Below are 23,125 nucleotides of genomic sequence, written 5' to 3' on the forward strand. Positions count from 1 at the left end.
GAAGGCCAGTACATGGTAGAATTGAGGCCACAGCTCAGTGGACCTTTAGCAGAGGTGGCGGCTGAAATGCCTAAGGAGCAAATGAACAACTATAAACTTTTTCAAACCAAGGCCAGATACAGAATGGGGATAACCCCGGATCATGCCCGTCGGTGTTTCAGAACCCAAAAGTGGAAACCAGATGTGTCATTTCCCAAACACGCCTACTACGTTGGGAAAAATTATGAGGCCTGGATATCAGGACACAATGTTAAATCCTTGGAAGAACTGCACCTCCTCATACAAATGGAGCAGTTCTTGGATGGTGTTCCTGAGGACATAACACGGTACATACAAGATGGAAAACCCAAAAATCTCACCAAGGCGGGGAAGATTGGAGCCAGATGGATGGAAGTGGCAGAAAGCAAGAAAGCTACTGTCAAGGGGAACGAATACCCCAGGGGGCACACCAACCATAAACCCTACAACCGAGGACAGCCAAAGACCCCACATACCACCCAAGTAAAGCCACAGACACCCTATTCTTCCACCTCACCAGTCTCCAGTAACTCACCTCGGCCCAGTGACCCATCAGATGGAAGATGCTTTAAGTGTAATGAACTGGGACATATCAAGGCCAACTGTCCCAAGAACACCATGCGAGTGCAATTCATTACACCACCATCACACCAAAGATCCCCAGGCCCAGATGCCTCTCAAATACCCTTGGAGCGAAGGGAAAATTTGAGAGTGGGCGGAAAGAAGGTTACTGCGTGGAGAGACACGGGGGCACAAGTGTCAGCTATCCACCAATCCTTCGTTGACCCCAAATTCATCAACCCAAAGGCCAAAGTTACAATTTACCCCTTCATGTCACAAGCTGTAGACTTGCCTACAGCTCAACTGCCTGTCCAGTACAAAGGCTGGTCAGGAATGTGGACTTTTGCAGTCTATGACAATTATCCTATCCCCATGCTACTGGGGGAAGACTTGGCCAACCAAGTGAAACGGGCCAAGAGAGTGGGAATGGTTACACGTAGCCAAACCAGGCAAGCTTCCAGACCCATTCCTGTTCCTGAGCCGTCCACAGGCACCCCGTCTATGTTACCAGAGACCCAGACAGAGGTAGTGGATCCAGATTCCATGCCAACCACTGAAACAGCCACAGCATCTCCAGTCCCAGGCCCGGAACTGGAACAGCAACCAGCACCAGCAAGTGCAACCACATCTTCAAACTCAACGCCAGAGGGCGCCAGCGAGCCAGAACTGGCAGAAGCAACACAGCCATACCAGGTGCCAACTGAAGGTGTTGGAGACAAAGGGATCAGGTGGCCTCCTGGCCCGGGGAAAGAGACAAAACCCAGAGAGGAGGGGGCTGGGAGGGGGTTTCAGTTTGGAGCTGGCTGGGAAATGGAGAGGGGTGCTCCAAAGGGGCTTCCCAACGGGGCTGTGGCCTCCCTGGGGGGCCCCAGATGGACCTAACTAAGGGGGGGGCCTGTTGTCGGTACCGGCAAGACCTGTCTTGGACTGTGTTCCTGTCGTCTAAATAAACCTTCTGTGTTACTGGCTGGCTGAGAGTCCCGGTGAATCACAGGAAACCGGTGGTGCAGGGCCTTGGCTCCCCACACACTCCGTGACACCCTGTAATCACTTAAAATCTATCTTTGTGTAGTTCATAAACTTGTTTTATTGTTTTCTCTAAGCCAGTGTGTTTGGGAACCTCCATTTGAGATAACAGGGTCTGTGCATCTCATTGTCTCTGAATGAAATGACGGCCTTGCCATGAGCTTGTATTGCACCGAAGTACAGAGCTGGGCAGTACAAGATGCACATTTCTGGGGCTGGGAGTTTGCTGGTGTCGCTCTGCGGTATGATTCAGGAGTGCCTGGCTAGAAGCACGCTGGAGGCTGTGTGTGAACAGACGGGGGGTGGCTCTTCTCACAGCTCTCCATCAGTCCAGATTGTCACAGGGGGGTCGGCTCTGGTTTTCTTCCAGCTGTGAGGAGCTCCCCACGCTGCTCGGGGGACACAGGGGCTGGGTGGGATGTCAGGAGATTCCTCTCTCATGCCTTCATGGATCCAACCCTGGCCAGCTGGGGCTGGTGTGATCATCTTCCCTGGCTGTTGAGGAGGAGGGCTGGAACCAGACGGCTCGCTCACCTCTAGCTCACCGGGTCCAAGTCAGCCTTAGCTGGGAGCAACAAGAGCTGCTCCATGCCTGGGGGGGTCTCAGCCGGTTTCTCAGCAGGCAGCCCCGAGAGCTGGCGCAGATGGCTAGGAGCACTGCCAAAGGGTGGGGAAGGGCCCTGGGAACTCAAAGTTGGCATTGAAAGAACTGAGGCTGCCTTGCAGACCCCTGAAAGGGGAGTAGGGAGCAGCCTGCAGCTCCGCTGCAGAGCATGACTGCTCAGCACAGCGCAGGAGGGAGCGGCGAGATGGAAGGGGTGAGGTTCAGCCCCAGACTCACCTACAGCCAGGCTGGAGAACACTCAGCGGGAAGGGCCTTGCACCAGCCCCTTGCAAGGAGCAGGGGCAAAGCCCTAGAGCAGGTGACCCAGCCTCTCCCGGAAGGCAGCCCCACAGCTCAGAGCGCACCCGCACAGAGCCCATTGGCTGCCTTGTTCCAGCTTTGTCTGGGGCCCCCACAGAGATGGGAGCCCATGTTAGGTCAGAAAAACAGACCAAGGTAGCAGAGACTCCTTGCTCTGCCCAATGCCGGCAGATCCATCAGGGTGGCCTGGCTTCTTACTGCCCCCCCCCCCCCACCCCTGCAGGGTGTTAGATAAGCCATCTCCTCCCTTAAAATCCCTCTGCTCCCACCCCGCTCATCAAACACTGCCACCCACCTCACTTATTGTGGGACGGGGCATGATGCATCTTCCAGGACCTTCACAAGCTATCGGAGCCAATGTCACTGTCTCACTGGGCCGTAAGGGGAAAAGGCCCTCAGGGACATGCGGCCCGTGACGGTCACTCCGCCGACTGCTCCAGGGAATGCTCCCATCCCAGCACATCTTCCCCTTCTCTCTGGGAGTGTGACGAAGTGGGGGGTTTCTTAGGTTTTTCCGTGTGTTCCAATGGTTTGCATGCAGAGGGGGTGGGACTCAGTGTCCCCGGGTGCTACTGGTTTAACAGGGGAGGGAAGAGGGGGGTTGTTGGTACAGAGGACCGGAGAGGGAACTTGGGACCCTGGCCAGTGGCCTGGAGAATGGAGACTCCAGCAACTGGTGACCTGGTGACCGGGAGACCCAGCTCAGGAGTCACAGCCGGTTCTGGCCAGTGGGAGGACAATGGGCTGCGGGGAGAGGACCCCGGTGACCTGACCAGCCGGTTCCAGCCAGAGGAGGCGGAGAGGAGAGGAGACCCAGGCCTTCCTGTTTACAACCCTGTTTCCCTGGAGAGAACACAATGGACAGAAGGGGCTTGGGGCTGGGGATATCGGAGGCCCAGCTGGGAAGCACGGGGGCTCTGAGCTGGAGAAGGGGAGCAGGCAGAGCCCCCCTGGATGCAGGGAGACTAGGATGTGCTGTGCTGAGGGAGGCCAGGCCTGAGTCCCTGAGAGTTTCCTGTGCTGTGTTCAACTCTCAACAAATCCTTCCATTTTATGCTGGCTGAGAGTCGCTCCGAGCTAGAGAACAGGGTGGCATCAACCCCTGCAGGGGTGGAGGCCCGGGGGGTCCAGAGCGAGGGGACTCTCTGAGAGGCCCCACTGCAGAGACAGATGTGCTAAGGCTCAGAGAGGTGCGGCTCCAGGAGGTGGAGGGGCCTGACCCTGGGAGAGAGTGGACCCCCGAGAAGGGCTGTCGCACTGAAAGGGGCACCCCTCACAGACCGCACGGGGCCACGAGTGGGCGCATTCTGTGAGTCCGTGACAACGGGTAGCACCGTGGCTTCACAAGCGTGTGCAAACACATGGACGCACACGGGGGGAGCGTGTGTGTAATTAAGAGCCAAGCAGCAGGGGACCCGCCATGATGGTTCTCCAGGTCGCTCCCTGGAGGCACGGGCCAGGCCAGCCCGTGGCAATGCTCTGGGGTGGGGCCGGGAAGTTACCACCACCCTCCAGAACGAGCGGATGGGGCTGTAATTGCCTGATGCGGAGCGATGAGCTCAGCGGGCTGGGCTCCAAACGGCTGCACTTCCCCTCGGCTCAGGGGATTGCCTTCGCCGGCTCGTCAGCCACCTACGTGTTCCTTGCCGACAGCCCGTGTGTGTGAGCCGACAACACCGGGGGAGCGACAGCTGAGCAACTGGCCAGCAGCCGAGGCGTTTGACAACACCACAATTCGGGGGGCTGCGTGCCGCTGCAGCTGGGCCCAAGGGGTGAAGCAGGCGGCTACGTGACCCTCCTGGCCGCCGAGGAGCAGAACATGGACTGCCACAGGTTTCTCTGACAGGCCTGCACGGACATCACTGCAGCAGCCAAGCCCCGGCACCAGGCCATGTGGCGGGGGAAGGTGGGCAGCTGATGAGCATAGGAGAGCTGGCCTCTTCTCACTCACATCAGCACAAACTCACTGGCCCTGGTCCAAAAGCCAAGGGAAGGAGCGGCAGGGCCAGCGGGCGCCACACGGGAACCGCTTACAGGAGGGTGCCACTTCTGGGGGCAGCGGTTTGCTGTCATTCACACCCCTGCTGGCATCCCTGCCTGTTTTTGCTGGCCCAGAAGGCACCTCCAGCCCCCAGTTGGGAGCAGCTCCCGAAAGCCCCCTGCCCCTGCTATTCCAGCAGCACTGCACCCCCTAGCACTGCCTGGGACACCAGAGCCAGCACTAAAAGAGGAGAGAGGCCGCCCCCCCAGCCACCCCGCAGTCGTCCGCCTCATTCCACGCTGCACGCTCTCTCCTCCCTGCCCCGAGCCTGCTCCTCTCCCGAGCTGTGACGGCTGCTGAATGTGAAATCAGAGCCTGTCAGCCCAGCGCCAGGCACGGTGCCAAAGCGGTGGGTTCCTCGTAGCCTCTGCCACAGACTTGGAGTGAGACTGACAACGCGACGAAGCCAAACGGCGTGACGGGCAGGGGCACACTGCGAGTCTCACATCCTCGCCCAGCGCCGACGCGGCACCCACAAAGGAACACAGTGCATCCTGCCTTCGCAACACCCACCCTGTCAGCCCCAGGGAGCGAGACACTAGAGCCAGGCTCCCACAGGGCAGCACAAGTCTCACCCCAGTGCTGGGAGGAGAGATCAGGGCTTCCCAGTTGGGAATCTCCAGGGGAAGGGGACACAGCCACGGCCCCATGCTGCTGCGCATCCCCAGCTCCGTGAGCAGCTCGAGATGGTTTGCTGGAGAAGTGGCTACAAGTGAAGATGCAAAGCAGGACCTACTTCTGCATGCTGGGTCAGAGAGCCCAGGCACAGCCTCTGGCCAGGTGGGATCTGGAGGGGCAGGGGCTGCATGGGACTAGGGGGAGTTCAGCAAGCCCCATGCATAGGGGAGTCCGGGTTTAGGGCTGGCTCTGGTTTCGGGTCAGTTCTTGGGTTAGCCCAACCAGCATGCCTGGCACTAGACGGCTCTCAAGCAAGGCAGACATGCCCTGAGGTGGGGGGTAGGCTCCAGTCACTCAGCGCTGCCAGCTGTGCATGCGTCACTGGGCTGGGGTGTTGCTCCATGTGGCTGATGCCTCCCCATCCAGAGCAATCTAGAGCCCGTGACAGGGGGAAGGGGGCTGGGTTTGCTGGCAGCGAATGGCTGCGGGGGGGATGAAGATGTCTGTCCCAGGAAGGGCATGGGAGCCAAAGCTTTCACCCCTTTCCCTGTGGGGCAGAGGGAGTCCTGGGGTCTCCCAAGGGGTCTGTGACTGATGCTAAATGATATCACTGAGGTGCCCAGGGTGACCCCAGCCACAGGGCAAGGGGCTGAGGCAGGCGCCCAGCCAGGGAGGGTGTGGAGGGGGAGATCTCTCTTGGTGCAGCTGTGGAAGCAGCAGCTGGTGTCCCGGACCCAGGGAAAGGAGAGGTTTGGATTGTAACTCAGCATCAAAGACGCCTGCTCCCAGCGCCCAGGGCGTGGGCTCCCGAGGACTGACCCCAACGGCTGGGGCCAGACATATGCATGAAGCTGGTCTGGGGGCGGAGGGGAGACTGGATCCCTGCCCCCAACCAATGCCCTAAGCCCCCCAGATCATCTCTCCTGGGGGGCAGGGCATGGATAGGCTGCAATTCAATGCCCAGTGCTCTGCCCCCCTCCGCCCCGGTGTGTGCATGAGAATGACACCCCCCTGCCCCGGTCCCGCAGCAGATCTGACTTCCGCAGCGACCCTTTCCCCCGTCTCCTGTGCACCCAGACACGGAACCTTGGGAGTGCCCCAAACCACGGCGCCTGCCCCCGCAACAGCCCCACAACCCCTGGGGGGGCTCTGACAACCCCCCTTCCGCTCGGCTAAGGGACTCCAGCCTGAGCCCAGGAAAGGCCCCCCAGCCCCGTGCGGGCTCCGTTGCCGGTGCCCGTCCCCACGATGCCCACACAGGGCACCCCCCGGGCGCCCGCTGAGCTGCCGGGCCGCCCCCCCCCGGGGTCCCTACCTTGCGAGAGGGTCCCGGTGACCAAGTGGTAGAAGAAGCGAATGACCCTGCGCAGCTGCCTGTGGCACCGCCGCGGGCAGCGACTCATGGTGCCCGCGGGCGGGCGGGACCCGGCACAGCCCTGCTCCGCGGGGGGCGGCCGGCGGGACCCCCCGGTGCAAGGCTCCAGGGCCCCGATCCCGCAGCCGCAGACACGGGCCCCCCGGCGGGGGCGGGCAGGGCCCCGCCCGCTGCCCCGGAGCCGCCGCCTGTGGCCGGGCTCTGCCCAGCGCGATGGGGCCGCCCCGCCCCGCCCGGGGGAGGCGCAGGATGCCGCGGTCGGCATGGCAACGGCAGGACTCCCGGGGCCGCTGACCAATGGGCGCCGCCGCCAGGGGCAGGGTGCGCCTTCTGCGGGGGGGCATCCCCCTGAGCACAGCCCCTCGGGCCCCAGCCACACACAACCCCCCTGGCACATCCCTCCTCCCGGGCACAGCCCCCAGCGGGCACAGCCAGGCGTGGGCACAGCCCCCCCCATGGCCCCAGCCGGACGTGGGTACAGTGGGTGAGGGCACATGCCCCCCAGGCAACAAATGGGGGTGGGCAGGGCGCATCCCCCTGGGCACCAGCCGGGCATGAGCACATCAGGGCAGGGCCCATTCCCCCCCGCTCCACGCACCAGCTGGGTGTGGGCACATCCCCCCCGGGAGGGCACATCTCCCCCCAGGCACCAACCAGGGCTGGGCACAGTGGGTGAGGGCACGTCCCCCAGGGCAACAGATGGGTGTGGGCACATCCCCCCTGGCAAGGCACATCCCCCCCCCAGGCACCAGCTGGGTGTAGGCACATCCCCCCCAGGCACCAGCCAGGGCTGGGCACAGTGGGTGAGGGCACATCCCCCAGGGCAACAGATGGGGGTGGGCACAGCAGGGCAGGGCACATCCCTCCCTAAGCACCAGCCAGGCATGGGCACAGTGGGGCAGGGCACATCCCCCCAGGCATCAGCTGCGCATGGGCACAGTGGGGCACATCCACTCCCCCTCCCCCATGGCCTGGGCACCAGCACTAGCCCTGCTGCTCTCACTGTAGCTAGGGCTGCATGGGGGGGCTACACAGGGCCCACCCCTAGTGCCCCATGCAGGCCTCACCCTGGGCTCAGCTGATCCCTTGGCCTTGGGCAACGTCTGGGCAGTGGGTTATTGCCCTGAGCCAGAGGGGTGTGTTAGAGAAATGACGCCCACAGGGGCAGGGGAAAGAGAGGCTCCAGTGTGCCCTGGGGACAGTGTGTTGGTGGGATGCTGGCTGTAGCACACACACACCCCCACCGCGTTAGTGGGAGATGCTCTGTCAGGCTGGGGCGTCACACAGGGGCAGGGTGAGTTCCTGTTATCCATAGAAAATGTCCAGTCTCTTTCTGCATTTTGCTAAGTCTTTGGCCTCAGTGATGTCCTCTGGCAGTGAGTTCCACATGCTAATCCTGCCACGTGAAAGCATTTCCACTGCATCATTTCAGTGAGCATGCCGAGGTTCGTGTGTTATGGGACAGGGCCAACAGCTCCCAGGCTCCCTGCTCGCGGCCTGCCATTTCTTACAGACTTTTCTCCTCACCCCTCTTATTGCCTGCCCCAGGCACCACTCCCGCTCTTTTCATTCTCTTTGGAAGAGAGCTCTGCAGGCCCTGGATCCTTCGTCACTTCTCTGACCCCCCTTCCAGTTCTGTGTGAGGGGACTGCTCAGACCTGCACTTGGGATTCAGGGGAGGCTGCACCACTGATTTATCCGCTGGCATTAGAATAGTCCCCAGATCATTCCCCAGCCCATTCCTTACACATCCTAACACCTGGTTAGATATATATATATTTTTCAAGAGATAGCTGCACCGTGAGCTGAGGTCTCCTTGAGCTGTCAACAATGAGCCAGGAGCCCTTTCTGGGGTTGATACAGTTCATCTAGGGCCCTAGGTAATGTACAGTAGGCGTGGAAGGATTAGATTGTTATCGGTAAATGTCAGTAAACTTGGATTTCACCATATGCGCAAACCAATGGAAAAATATTTCCATTGGTGCTGATCAGACAAAGAACAGCGCTGCCCGAGAACCTCTTAGGGGTCGATTTAAGGATATTTACTTTATTTATTTTGACATGGGATATCGACAATTTGGGTTTTGCTGCTGCTGAAAAGTTTTAACATTTTGCATCTCAGCAGCTGCCGGCATTACATGCTTGACATACACCCCTTGGGTTTCCCACAACGGTGAAAATTTAAAATCAAAATAAGAAAAGCTTAAAAATAAACATTGGTATTATACGTCCAAAAGCACACAACAACTCTGCCCGGCCTCTGTCTGAGTACTTTAAAAAGTCCCCGGCCCCCACCATGCATTACTTTGTATTTATTCACAGTGTGAGTCACTTGCCACCATGTTGTCCATTTTCTTGGCTGGATTTGGGTCTCTCTGGTCCTGCCCAACCTACATAACCTTGTGTCATCTTCAAGTCCCCCCGTTCCAGATCATTAATAAATATTAAAACAGGCCGTAGCAACAGAGGCACCGGCCACAGTGGGTGTTGACCAATCCTACTGTCTCAGCCAGTTTTTGCTCCATGATGGTACCTTGCCCCCTTACCTTCCATCATGGCCATGTGTGCAGACCCAGTGGCAGGCCGGCTGAAAGCCCAAGTGGCATCAGTGGGTTCTGCCTTAGTCACATTCTGGCAGTGTAACTGCTGATTCTGTGGGTCACACCCATGAACTGGGTGGAACCAGGAACTGGGTTGGGGAGAGGCAAGGAAGGGGATTGATTTTTGGGACCCCTCACATGACACCAGCCACCGGGGCACAGAAGGGAAGGTCAGAGGCTCAGACAGCTCCGTCATGGGTGTGGTACGTAGAATCCACTTCACCCACAGCAGAGCTCCTCTCCTGGCAGGTCTCCAAGCAGCTCCTATCCAACGGCGCCAGCTCACCACCCTTCATCTCCCTTGGCATCACACCTACCGCACAGGAGCTGGGGTTTGGATAATTTTCCCCAGCTGGGTCAGGCTGCACCCCCTCCAGTCTCCCATTAGCCTGTGATAACTACATGACCACACTGCAGCTCTCTGCCCCTTCTAGTGGCTGGATCACATACGAGCCTGCTACTGCCTCCCAGCTAATGGGCTGACTTGTGCTTAGTCAGCCAGAGGTCCCAGGTCTCAGGGCCACTGGTACAACACCCCAGCACAGCATGCACTGGCCCGGGATACGCTGCCTGGGGTCCTCAGCCCAAGTCTGCCCTGCCTCCCACCCCAGGTCTGAACCGAAGAGCATATACAAAGCCGAAGGATGGTGTGTCCCCACCAGAATGAACACCCGAACAGCAGCCGAGTGCTCACGAGCACCCTACAATAACAAACCTGCGTCTACAGGCAAGTGCGCCCGAGCGAGCCTCCAAGCCAGTGCACACAGCAGCGTGCTGAACAACCCCATGACAACACCCCAGCATGAGCAGTACCCGAGCAACCCTACAACCACCACCGCTGGTCCTGAGCAACCCTGCCCTAACAAAGCAGCCTGCAGAGCACCAGCAGGGCGCAGTCAGAGCCTGAACAGGCCAGCTGCTCTGGCAGGATTTCAGTTTTCATTTAGCAATATTCATTAATCTCATCCTCCTGTTTGCCCAGGAAACCCTCCGAATGCAACCCCGAATCAGCACAAGGGAGGAACAGGTGCTGTGCCCCTTGTCCAGGCACAGCAGCAATGGGCTCATTTGAAGCCACAGAAAACAGCTGGACCAGTTTGTGACAAAGTGGGGAGGTTTTCTGTGTTTTCCAGTGGTCTGCATGCAGAGGGGGTGGGACTCAGTGTCCCCGGGTGTTACTGCTTTACTGAGGTGAGGGGAGAGGGGGTTTGTTGGTACAGAGGACCAGAGAGGGAACTTGGGACCCTGGCCTGTGGCCTGGAGAATGGAGACTCCAGCAACTGGTGACCTGGGGACCCAGCTCAGGAGTCACAGCCAGTTCTGGCCCGTGGGAGGACAATGGGCTGCGGGGAGAGGACCCCGGTGACCTGACCAGCCCCAGCCAGAGGAGGGCTGAGAGGAGAGGAGACCCAGGCCTTCCTGTTTACGACCCTGTTTCCCTGGAGACAAGACAATGGACAGAGGGGGTTTGGGATCTCAGATGCCCAGCTGGGAACCAGCGGGGGGCAGGGGGGGGGGAATCTGGGCTGGAGACAGGGAGCAGGCAGAGCCCAGCTGGCTGCAGGGGGACTGGGATGTGCTGTGCTGAAGGAGGCCAGGCCTGAGAGTCAGAGTTTCCTGTGCTAGGTTCAACTCTCAATAAACTCTCCTGTGTTATGCTGGCTGAGAGTCACTCCAGGCCAGAGAACAGGATGGCATCAACCCCTTTAGGGGTGAGGAGGCCCTGGGGGCTCAGAGTGAGGGGACTCCCTGAGGGGGCCCACAGCAGAGACAGACGTGCTAAGGCTCAGAGAGGTGTGGCTCCGGGAGGCGGAGGGGCCTCACCCCCGAGAGAGAGGACCCCCGAGAAGGGCTGTCTCACTGAAAGGGGCACCCCCCACGGATCGCACGGGGCCACAACCTGTGAGTCCATGACACACTTCTAAAAGAGTCATGAGCTCTTCCTGTTCACCTTGGTGAGGTGTTGACTCTGAGACCTAATGACACTGTCACGGACTCACAGACCGTGCCCCTGTGCGGTCCGTGAGGGGTGCCTCTTCCAGTGAGACAGCCCTTCTCGGGGGTCCACTCTCTCTCAGGGGTCAGGCCCCTCCGCCTCCTAGAGCCGCACCTCTCTGAGCCTTAGCACACCTGTTTTTGTACAAGATCTGCCCTAGGAATTATTTTGGGGGGAAATTCTGTTGCCTGTGCTACACAGGAGGTCAGATTAGAAGATCATAGTGGTCCCTTCTGGCCTTGGAATTTATGACCTACACAGAGGCGGAGCGGGGCACAGCTGGGAGGCAGCAGGAAAGGGGCTAGTACATGCAGGCAGAGTGGACCGGGAGGCTCCTGTCTCTCTGCGTGGTGCCAGGGCATTTCCAGTGACCCAAATGGTGAACATGTGAAAGAACCCAGGGTGACCAGCCCAGCCTGAGGCACAGTGCATGGCATGCAAGGTGGCGGGTGAGGCTGGCACGGCTGGTGGAGCAGAGCGGGCTGGGGAGCACCGAGTTAGATGGGGATTCTTGGTGTGGATGGCTTCAGAACAGGGGCGGCCCGGTCAGAGCAGGGGGAGGAGGGGAATGCGGGGCAGGGTGCAACATGGGTGCTAGGGATGGCAGTGGTACTCCCGGGGTGGGGGCAGATCTAACTATGGGGCAAAGTTCGGGTCCGCTCTTCAAGGTGTCACAGGCGAAGAGGCAGCAAGTCTTAGACGTGGCCTGGCTGTACAAGGGGGGCATCAGCGAGCCCCAGGCTGGAGGCAGCGGGCAAGGCTGGGAGGAGGGGGCAGGTGTGCACTCGGGTTTGGCCCCGGTGGGATTCATCTGAAGGAAGGCCGGCTCCAGGCACCAACATTCCAAGCAGGTGCTGGGGTCGCAATCTGCAAGGGGCGGTAGTCTGTGTGTTTTTGCCGCCCTAAGTAGCATGCCGAATTGCCACCGTGGACGGCAGATGCAGTCCCTGTGCTGTTAGGCCAGCACGCGTGTTTCCACGGTGGTGGAAATTCGGTGGTAGTTTCTATGTTCAGCCGGAAGACAGAAGCCGCTGAATTGCCGCTGCGGGCAGCTGAAGACAGAAGCTGCCGCCGAACTGCCACAGCCGCAGAAACACGTGTGCTGCCATAACAGCACACAGACTGCCCCTGCCGTCCGCAGCGGCAATTTGGCGCACTGCTTGGGGCGGCAAAAACAATAGAGCCGGCCCTGAGCTGAAGTGTGACACTGGGCTGACAGAGACAGGCACAGGACAGGGGCTGGAGCCACGTGAGCTGGGGTGATGGCCAAAGGCAGCACAGTGAAAGGAGGAGGAGAGGCCAGGTGTGTCACAGAAGCCCAGGGAGGCGGGAGCAGCCCTTGGTGCCTGGACCAGCAGAGGCCCAGGAGCCCATGGCCCAGAGGCCTGGCCTGGAGGAGGTGCAGAGGCCAGGCTGGTGGGGATCCTGGCAGGAGCTGGAGGAGAGGAACACCAGGCAGTGGGTACCCATGCCGTGGGTCCAAGGCGGAGGAGAGATGAGGTGCTCGCTGGGAGTCAGCGCGGCGGCAGGGCACTTGTGGGGGCAGCAGGGGGAGGAAGAGGTCACGGGGCAGGAGGGAGCAGGGTCCCTGGGCAGGTGGAGGGCGGGAAGCAAAGCGTGTCAGTGCTGGGGAAGGCAGGTGGATCTTGTGCAGACAGGAAGCAGGTGCCGGGAGGCCGGCAGTGGGGACTGGCTTTGGAAGCACTGCCCAGTTACCAAGGGCAGGACTGGGGAAAGTCAATTTGTGGCAGAGGAATCAGCGCAGCCCTACGACAACACAGCAGCGTGCTCGGAGCCCGATCCCCTAGAGACCCTACAGTAACGAGCCACCGCCCTCTGCGCTGAGAGAAAGGGCCTGGACATGCACCAGCACAGGGGGCACTCAGGAGCATCTAGGACCTACCGAGGCCCTGGCGCTACAGAGCCAGCCAGCCTAGGGGTCCCTGCCCGCTCTGTGCTGCCATCTCAGTGCCCCTGTGAGGCAGAGAAGGGGTTCCCAGGGATTACCCCCCTGCTGAAATGAAGCCACCTCTGGGGTGCAACACAACAGCTCCCCACCACAATGGTAAGGAGGGGAAGAGAAGAACCTATCCAGGAGCATCCATGCCCTGCCCTTTGCTCCCCAGCTCAGCTGTGTCCAGGGGGCCCCAGCTCCCCCATTCCTGGCACCTGGCTTGGCCCTACACCACAGGATCAGGAGAGGGCCCCAGGCCCCAGTGAAGAGTCTCCGGCCTTGCTCCCATTAATACAAACTGGGTCTGACTGTGCTTTGGAGGGGGAGAGGGCATCGGGTGGGTGACGCTGGCAGATCGGGTGCCAGCTCAAGCCAAGTGTGACGCAGTAGGGAGCAGAGTGGATTGACCTGGGTCTGGTTTTACCGGCACTGTCTGCATGGGGGAGGGGAGAGCAGGAGATGACTTTAGGTGAGGGACAGGACCTGAGCCTGGAACCTGAGCCAGGAGGGAGGGTGGGGCAGAGAAGGAGGGGGAGGGAGCCGGCTGGAGGGGTTTTTGGTGTCAGTTTTGGGCTGGCTGGGAAGAGGCAGGAACCCCAAGTCCGGGGTCTAAGCTCCTTGCCCCCCCCGCCCCGAGCGACCCGGCTGAGGGGTCCTGGTTGTACCTACAAGCCCTGCTTGGGACTGTGTCCTGTCGTCTAATAAACCTTCTGTGTTACTGGCTGGCTGAGAGTCCCGGTGACTCGCAGGAAGTGGGGTGCAGGGCCCTGACTCCCCCACACTCTGTGACACCAAGGGCCCCATGTCTCAGCTGAACTCTGACAAACATACAGCTGGGAGGAGTCTGGCTCACCTGGGTGTGGGTGTTGGTGTGATGTTGTGAGTGTAATACAATATCTCACTGAAAGGTGATAGGGCCAGAAAGAGTTAATTACCTCCCAGACTGACCTGCCCCATGGCCGAACTTTAGAGACTGGTTAGGAAGATCTGTAAATGAATAGAGCTTTGAAATGCAGCCGGCATTGTTAGAGGTAGAAGGGGAGGTGTTTGCTCAGGGCTTGGGATGTCAGCAAACAAGTCTTGTCTATTGCTAGAGCTTTGATTCAAAGATCAAAACAGAAATATTCACATTTAGGAAGACACGAGTGAAATAGGATTATTGTCTATGTGTCTCTTTGAAGATTGTGGCAACCTGAATCTGAACTGTTTAATGGATAAATTACCCTGTGCTAATTGCCAGGATGTTTGGGAGAAGGAGAGTTCAGCCTATTGTTTTCTCAGGCCAAAAGGCTGCTGGAAATGTATAAAAACCCTGGGACACGATCCTACTTCATCTCAGATCTGCTTTGGGTTTCAAGAGGGGGAAAACCTTAAGTCACAAGGATTGAGATTCCCCAATCACTGATTGGAGTCACCCTGAATATGGACATTGGACTGTAACCTCTGGACTATTTCTAAAAGGACTTTTGGCAACTGCAAGCTCATCTGTGCTGTGCATGTGAACCTCAAGAATTAAATTCAAGTCTGTCTGTATAATGATCTTTTAACAGCACACTCTTTTCTTTTTAAAAATTTTTTAGCTTACTTAATAAGAGTTGGCTATAGTGTATATTTTGGATAAGATCTAAGTTGTAATTGGACGTGGGTGTGTGACTGATTGTCATAAACAGATAGCTAAGGGTTAATGTTCTTTTACCTGTAAAGGGTAAACACAGGGAACCAAACACCTGACCAGAGGACCAATCAGGAAACAAGACTTTCAAATCTGGGTGGAGGAAGTTTTGGGTGTGAGTTCGTTGTTGTTTGTCTTGGTTCGGTGACCCTCTCGGCTCTGAGAGTGATTTTTCTATCTCCTGGTTTTCTAATCTTCCGTTTCCAAGTTGTAAGTACAAGGATAGTAAGACAATAGGTTTATATTGTTTTCTTTTGTATTTACATGTGTGTAGTTGCTGGAATGTGTTAAATTGTATTCTTTTGGAATAAGGCTGTTTATTCACTTTTTTTTGGTTGTTTTTCCATTTCTCAGCGGTAGGCTGCCTCTTCTTCTGCTTGTTTTATTTTGTGGGCTGCCTCTTCTTCTTGTTTCCTTCTGTGGGCTGCCTCTTCCTTGGCTAGTTCTGCATTAATTAGTTCCATCCATCTCCTATGTTCATTTTCTTTGTCTATGGCTTGTTGCCGTGCTCGCTCCTGTCTCAGGCTTTCCTTGGAACGCATGGTTCCTGCTTTCTTGTGCTGAGGCGCCCTCTGGTGTTTACTGCCTGAAATGCAGGTTCTCTGTTGCCTCCTGGGATCTGCCTAGGAACAGTGCCTTTTTCTTCCCCTCTAGCTAATCTTTTAAATGTAAAGTAAACCAGAAAAACCACTTTATTTGCATGTGTGTTGTGCTGGGTACTTGACTCTCAATCGGAGTGCTATTGTCTAACAAAAGACCCTTTGTCACAGCTTGATAGTTCCTTGCTTAATATGTAAGCTACTGCCAGGAGAGAACAGAAAAAAAATTCTCTCTGGTTCCTTTTAAAACCAAACCCTCTCTGCTTAAAAGCCCCTAGCAGAGAAAAGAAATATAATATTCCTACTGGCTTCTATCTTTCCCACAATGCTGCACACCATGTCATAAAACTTTTCTTCCCAGATCTAGACCTTAGCGTCCAAAATATAGGTGTTAGCATAAAAACCTCCAAGCTTAGTTACCAGCTTGGACCTGGTAATTGCTGCCACCAGCCAGGAATTATACAATGCCTAGCTCACTGTGGTCTCCCCAAAACCTTCCCTGGGGGACCCTCAGACTCAGATGCCTTGAGTCTTACAACAAAGGGAAATAACCCCCTCCCCTTGTTTCCTTGTTACTTCCTCCCAGGCTCCCCTCCTTGGACGACCCTAGGAGATTCCCTGCTTCCCATCCTTGAAACACAAGTACCGAGAGATCTAATCTCTCTTCCCCCTCACCCAGAGGGTATGCAAAGTCAGGCTTAGAAAATCTAACAAAAAGATTTTCCCCCCAACTTCTTCCTCCCACCAATTCCCTGGTGAGCTGCAGACTCAATTCCCTGGAGTCCCCACTAAAGAAAAACTCCACCAGGTCTTAAAAAGAAAGCTTTATATATAAAAGAAAGAAAAGGACATTAAAAATAGTCTCTGTAATAAGGTGACAATATACAGGGTCAATTGCTTAAGAAAAAAAAGTGAATAAACAGCCTTATTCCAAAAGAATACAATTTAACACATTCCAGCAACTACACACATGTAAATACAAAAGAAAATATAAACCTATTGTCTTACTATCCTTGTACTTACAACTTGGAAACGGAAGATTAGAAAACCAGGAGATAGAAAAATCACTCTTAGAGCCGAGAGGGCACAGACCCAAGACAAAGAACAACGAACTCACACCCAAAACTTCCCTCCACCCAGATTTGAAAAAGTCTTGTTTCCTGATTGGTCCTCTGGTCAGGTATTTGGTTCCCTGTGTTAACCCTTTACAGGTTATCATAACTTTAGTCCCAGATTTGGACCTTAGCGTCCAAAATATGGGGGTTAGCATGAAAACCTCCAAGCTTAGTTACCAGCTTGGACCTGGTACTTGCTGCCACCACCCAAAAAATTAGAGTGTTTTGGGGCACTCTGGTCCCCCTGAAAAAACCTTCCCTGGAGACCCCAAGACCCAAATCCCTTGAGTCTCACAACAAAGGGAAATAATCCTTTTTCCCTTCCCCCCTCCAGGTGCTCCTGGAGAGCTACAGACACAAGCTCTGTGAATCCAAACAGAGTGACTCCCCCTCTCCGTTCCCAGTCCTGGAAACAAAAGCACTTTCCTCTTCACCCAGAGGGAATTCAAAATCAGGCTAGCAAATCCAACACACACAGATCTCCCCCTGATTTCTCCTCCCACCAATTCCCTGGTGAGTACAGACTCAAATTCCCTGAATTTTCCCAGTAAAGAAAACTCCAACAGGTTTTAAAAAGAAAGCTTTATATAAAAAAAGAAAGAAAAATACATACAAATGGTCTCTCTGTATTAAGGTGACACATACAGGGTCAATTGCTTAAAAGAATATTGAACAAACAGCCTTATTCAAAAAGAATACAAATCAAAGCACTCCAGCACTTATATTCATGCAAATACCAAAGAAAAGAAACCATATAACTTACTATCTGATCTCTTTGTCCTTACACTTAGAAACAGAAGATTAGAAAGCAGAAACTACTTCTCCAAAGCTCAGAGAAAGCAGGCAGACAGAAAACAAAGACCTCAGACACAAAATTCCCTCCACCCAAAGTTGAAAAAATCCGGTTTCCTGATTGGTCCTCTGGTCAGGTGCTTCAGGTGAAAGACATTAACCCGTAGCTATCTGTTTATGACACTGATCCTTTGGGGTTGGAAGAACCTTTTCTTTTATATGATGAGATAAGATTTTCAGTGACCATCATCATATCTGACAGGTGTGTCTGGATGGAGGCCTGAGGCTGGGTACTTTAAGGGAACTGCGTTGTTTGGACTTCTGAGTAACCAGTGGGGTAATACAAAAGCTGTTTTGTGCTGGTTTGGTAAACCCAAGTATTGGAAGATCCACCAGCATTTGGGGTTTGTCTGCCCCGTTTGGTTTGCAGTTCACCCTGATTGAGTGAACTCAGCTGGCTCCCACGGGCAGCACTGTCATAAGAACATAAGAAAGGCCGTACCAGGTCAGACCAAAGGTCCATCTAGCCCAGTATCTGTCTACCGACAGTGGCCAATGCCAGGTGCCCCAGAGGGAGTGAAGCTAACAGGCAATGATCAAGTGATCTCTCTCCTGCCATCCATCTCCATACTCTGATGAACAGAGGCTAGAGACACTCTGATGAACAGAGGCTAGAGACACTCTGATGAACAGAGGCTAGAGACACCATTCTTTACCCTTCCTGGCTAATAGCCATTTATGGACTGAGCCACCATGAATTTATCCAGTTTTCTTTTAAACATTGTTATAGTCCCAGCCTTCACAACCTCCTCAGGTAAGGAGTTCCACAAGTTGACTGTGCATTGTGTGAAGAAGAACTTCCTTTTATTTGTTTTAAATCTGCTGCCTATTAATTTCATTTGGTGACCCCTAGTTCTTGTATTATGGGAATCAGTAAAATAACTTTTCCTTATCTACTTTCTTCACATCACTCATGATTTTATATACCTCTATCATATCCCCTCTTAGTCCCCTCTTTTCCAAGCTGCAGAGTCCTAGCCTCTTTAATCTTTCCTTGTATGGGACCCTGTCCAAACCCCTAATCATTTTAGTTGCCCTTTTCTGAACCTTTTCTAGTGCTAGAATATCTTTTTTGAGGTGAGGAGACCACATCTGTACACAGTATTCGAGATGTGGGCGTACCATGAATTTATATAAGGGCAATAATATATTCTCAGTCTTATTCTCTATCCCATTTTTAATGATTCCTAACATCTTGTTTGCTTTTTTGACCGCCTCTGCGCACTGCGTGGACATCTTCAGAGAACTATCCACGATGATGCCAAGTTCTTTTTCCAGACTCGTTGTAGCTAAATTAGCCCCTATCATATTGTATGTATGGTTGGGGTTATTTCCCCCCCCCCCATGTGCATTACTTTACATTTATCCACATTAAATTTCATTTGCCATTTTGTTGCCCAATCACTTAGTTTTGTGAGATCTTTTTGAAGTTCTTCACAATCTGGCTTTGGTCTTAACTATTTTGAGTAGTTTAGTATCATCTGCAAACTTTGCCACCTCACTGTTTAACCCTTTCTCCAGATCATTTATGAATGAATTGAATAGGATTGGTCCTAGGACTGACCCTTGGGGACCACCACTAGTTACCCCTCTCCATTCTGAGAATTTACCATTAATTCCTACCCTTTGTTCCCCATCTTTTAACCAGTTCTCAATTCATGAAAGGACCTTCCCTTTTATCCCATGACAGCTTAATTTATGTAAGAGCCTTTGGTGAGGGACCTTGTCAAAGGCTTTCTGGAAATCTAAGTACACTACGCCCACTGGATCCCCCTTGTCCACATGTTTGTTAACCCCTTCAAAGAACTCTAATAGATTAGTAAGACACGATTTCCCTTTACAGAAACCATGTTGACTATGGCTCAACAGTTTATGTTTTTCTATGTGTCTGACAATTTTATTCTTAACTATTGTTTCAACTAATTTGCCCGGTACTGACGTTAGACTTACCGGTCTGTAATTGCCGGGATCACTTCTAGAGCCCTTTTTAAATATTGGCGTTACATTAGCTAACTTCCAGTCATTGGGTACCAAAGCCGATTTAAAGGACAGGTTACAAACCTTAGTTAATAGTTCCGCAACTTCATATCTGAGTTCTTTCAGAACTCTTGGGTGAATGCCATCTGGTCCCGGTGACTTGTTACTGTTGAGTTTATCAATTCATTCCAAAACCTCCTCTAGTGACACTTCAGTCTGTGACAGTTCCTCAGATTTGTCACCTACAAAAGCCAGTCAGGTTTGGGAATCTCCCTAACATCCTCAGCCGTGAAGACTGAAGCAAAGAATCCATTTAGTTTCTCCACAATAACTTTATCGTCTTTAAGCGCTCCTTTTGTATTTCGATCGTCAAGGGGCCCCACCGGTTGTTTAGCAGGCTTCTTGCTACTGATGTACTTAAAAAACATGGTTATAACCTTTGGAGCTTTTGGCTAACCGTTCTTCAAACTCTTCTTTGGCTTTTCTTATTACACTCTTGCACTTAAGCTGGCAGTGTTTGTGCTCCTTTCTATTTGCCTCACTAGGATTTGACTTCCACTTCTTAAAGAAAGTCTTTATCTCTCACTGCTTTTTACATGGTTGTTAAGCCATGGTGGCTCTTTTTTAGTTTTTACTGTGTTTCTTAATTTGGGGTATACATTGAAGTTAGGCCTCTATTATGGTGTCTTTAAGAAGCGCCCATGCAACTTACAGGGATTTCACTTTAGTCACTGTACCTTTTAACTTTTGTTTAACTAACCCCCTCATTTTTGTATAGTTCCTCTTTTGAAATTAAATGCCACAGTGTTGGGCTGTTGAGATGTTCTTCCCCCCACAGGGATGTTGAAAGCTATTGTATTATGGTCACTATTTCCAAGCGGTCCTGCTATAGTTACCTCTTGGACAAGCTCTGGCGCTCCACTTAAGATTAAATCTAGAGTTGCCTCTCCCCTTGTGGGTTCCTGTACCAGCTGCTCCATGAAGCAGTCATTTAAAGTATCGAGAAATTTCATCTCTGTATTTCGTCCTGAAGTGAAATGTTCCTAGTCAATATGGGGATAATTGAAATCCCCCACTATTATTGGTGTGACGAACTGGGAATGTTCTTAATGATTTCTCTGAATACTGTGTTGGTGCCTCAGTGTCCCCATGGCAGTTCTTAAGTATCTGGCAGAGCAAAGGGCCAGTGCACCTAAATGCCTGACACTCTGTCTCCTAGCAACTGATGGCCTGGGCCCCTCCTCTGCAAAGGTGCCAGCTGAAGGTGTTGGAGACAAAGGGATCAGGTGACCTCCTGGCCCGGGAAAGGAGCTGAGCAGAGAGGAGGGGCTGGGAGGGGTTGTTAGTCTGGAGCTGGCTGGGGACGAGGAATGAAGTGCAGACGAGGGGGGTCTGGCTCACTGCCCCCCAGAATGGACCCGGCCGAGGGATCCGGTTCTCTGTACTTACAAGCTCTGTTTTAGACCCTGTTCCTGTCACTGAATAAACGTCTGTTTTACTGGCTGGCTGAGAGTCACGTCTGACTGCAAAGTGGGGGTGCAGAACCCTGTGGCTCCCCCCAGGACCCCGCTGGGGGGGGGGCTCGCTGTGCGAAGTGCACGGAGGGGCAGAGGATGCTGAATGCTCCAAGGAGAGACCCAGGAGGTGAAGCCGTGTGAGCTTCTTGCCCTGAACAAGTCTGCTCCAAGGGAGAGGAGGCTCCCCAAAGTCCTGACTGGCTTGGTGGGGAGCAGTTCCAGAGTATTGCCCGGGGACTCCGTGACAACTGGTGGCTAGCGGTGGGATGTACTGCACCCCAGTGAATGGCGCTGCTTGCAGTAAGTGACTGGGGAACAGTAAAACAAAGGAGGGATAACTGAGGACCAGGCCGTGCGGAAGGCTCAGATAGGGACGGTTTCAGGGGGCAGTTAACCTCTGGGAGTGTGTGACCAGCGAGAAGGACTGTTGGAGTAACGGGGTCCCCCTGAGGACTGCAGCGAGCAGTCTTGGGCGGAGGAGCTTGCTGCTCAACCCTGGGAGAGAGAAGGATTTTTGCAGTAGCAGGGTTCCCCTGGGGATTGCAGGAGCAGTCCCAGGGGCGGAGGAGTCTGCAGCTCGACCCTGGCAAAGAGGTGGTGATCACGAGAAGGGGCTGGCACACCAGGGGTTCTTCCTGGAAACCATGGGGGAGCCAAGAGCACACAGGCCTGTGAGTCCAGAGCCACTTGGGAACGGTGAAGTGATGGCCTGTCACCATCTCCTTAAGAAGGACATTGTGATCCTGTGCTCACAGAGAGGGTTACGCATGGGGACGTTCACCAAGGCACAGTTAATCGTGCAGTTGGAGGAGGAGGACCGCTCTGAGGAGCAGATTCCTGGCCCAGATGGGGCTACAAGAGGATCTGGGAGCAGCAGCCAGGCATCCCCGGGAGTCTGGTCCTCAATCAGACGAGGGTCTTCACGATTGGGTTCCGCATCAGGAGATTGGAGACGGATGGGATGGGAGCAGAGCCTGAGAGAGCGAGAGGACCGTGAGAGAGAGCAAGAGCCCGAGGAAAAGCTGCAGGAGAAGCAGCAGCATGGACTGGCGATGGTGGAGCAGAGAGACATAAGGGGCTGCCCAGGGGTCAGTGGGGAAACACGCCTGCGAGGGCGAGACCCTGGGACAGAGAGAACTGTGGTGGTGCAGCCCCAGATGCTGAGGGACTGTGGGACCTGGGGTGAAGGTCCCTGGGTTGAAGCCCCTCGCCCTGCCTATGGCTCGGATCCCTGTGCAGACCCAGGAGGGGTTGGGCTGGCTGGTAGTTGGGGTTCTCCAGGATATCGGCTTGGAGGCCCTGTTGGGGGGTGACTGTCTCCCCATGGAACAGGATCCAGGCCCCGCTCCTGTAATGGCCAAGGGTTTGAATTCAAATCCAGGGAACCAATTGGCTAGGATGGAAATGGTCAGTGAAAATGCAAATGACCTGGCTGGCAGGGGGGAGGGGCTGCTGGGCTCAGGATACCTGCCTACCTGTAACGAGCCCCCTGGGACTGAGTGGGAGGGAGAGATGCTCCCTGCCCCCCTGCACACCGGAGAGGGGGCTCACGCTGGCTCTGATGCTGGGACCAAAGCAAAGAGCTCGCTGCCTGCCCCCACTGGGACAGCAAGGGCAGCGCTGAGCACGGGGGGAGCTGAGATCCCATCTGAGTGGGGGGACACCCAGGCAGGGCAGGTCGGCTGCCAAACAGGTTTGCCTGGTCCAGACATGCTGCTGGGAAGTGATTACACAGCAGGGAGGGAGCTACCAGGGACAAGGCTCAGGGGGGTTGTGACCCCAGGCTCAGCCAGCAAGAGGGAGCAGGTCCCACTCCCTGCCCCAGCAGCTGAATCCCAGACCGAGCTGCAGAGGGATCCCTCCTTGGAGAAGCTGAGGGAACTTGCTGGCCACAGCGCTGCAAACCCCCTTGGGGAAGGCTGCAGGGACAGAGTCCTGCGGGAGAAGGGATCCCTGTACTGGGAATGGGCTCCCCAAGGGGAAATAGAACTGGGGGGAATTGGGAGGCAGCTGGTGGTGCCCCAGGAATCCACAGGGTTCTTCCCATTTGAGCTGCTGGATGGGAGGAGAGTGAGAGGACCCCTGGACCTGAAGGGGGAGGACTGGGAGGAGAAGGGGGAAGACCCCCCTGGGGGATCTCTTCCCTGAGGTGGGAGCCCATCTCCCCATCAGGTGTTCTCCGTTCAGAGTCACTGGGAAAGCAGCCCAGATCCTGGAGAGAGAGGTCAGGAACATGCTGGCTTTAGATGGGATCCAGCCATTTTACAGCCCATGGGCCT

General features: G+C 54.9%; 2 protein-coding genes across 5 annotated transcripts in view; one reads left to right on the forward strand and one right to left on the reverse strand.

Moving 5' to 3' along the window:
• KCNIP2 (potassium voltage-gated channel interacting protein 2) overlaps nt 1-23,125 on the reverse strand; it is a 134,568-nt gene that overhangs the window by 64,557 nt on the left and 46,886 nt on the right. Inside the window, exon 1 of one of the 4 annotated variants that reach the window (XM_050958215.1) lies at nt 6,505-6,619. The exons of the other annotated variants lie outside the window; for them this stretch is intronic. Within the exon in view, the coding sequence (XP_050814172.1) occupies nt 6,505-6,592 (88 nt within the window). The 5' untranslated portion in view covers nt 6,593-6,619. Of the gene's footprint in view, nt 1-6,504; nt 6,620-23,125 lie in introns of those variants that run through there. 4 annotated transcript variants of the gene reach the window in all.
• LOC127053435 (uncharacterized) overlaps nt 103-23,125 on the forward strand; it is an 86,711-nt gene continuing 63,688 nt past the window's right edge. The window contains exon 1 of the mRNA XM_050958173.1: nt 103-1,307. Coding sequence (XP_050814130.1) covers nt 124-1,307 — 1,184 coding nt within the window. The 5' untranslated portion in view covers nt 103-123. The remainder of the gene's footprint in view (nt 1,308-23,125) is intronic.

Source organism: Gopherus flavomarginatus, chromosome 6 (assembly GCF_025201925.1).
Source record: "Gopherus flavomarginatus isolate rGopFla2 chromosome 6, rGopFla2.mat.asm, whole genome shotgun sequence".
NCBI classification, from domain to species: domain Eukaryota; kingdom Metazoa; phylum Chordata; order Testudines; family Testudinidae; genus Gopherus; species Gopherus flavomarginatus.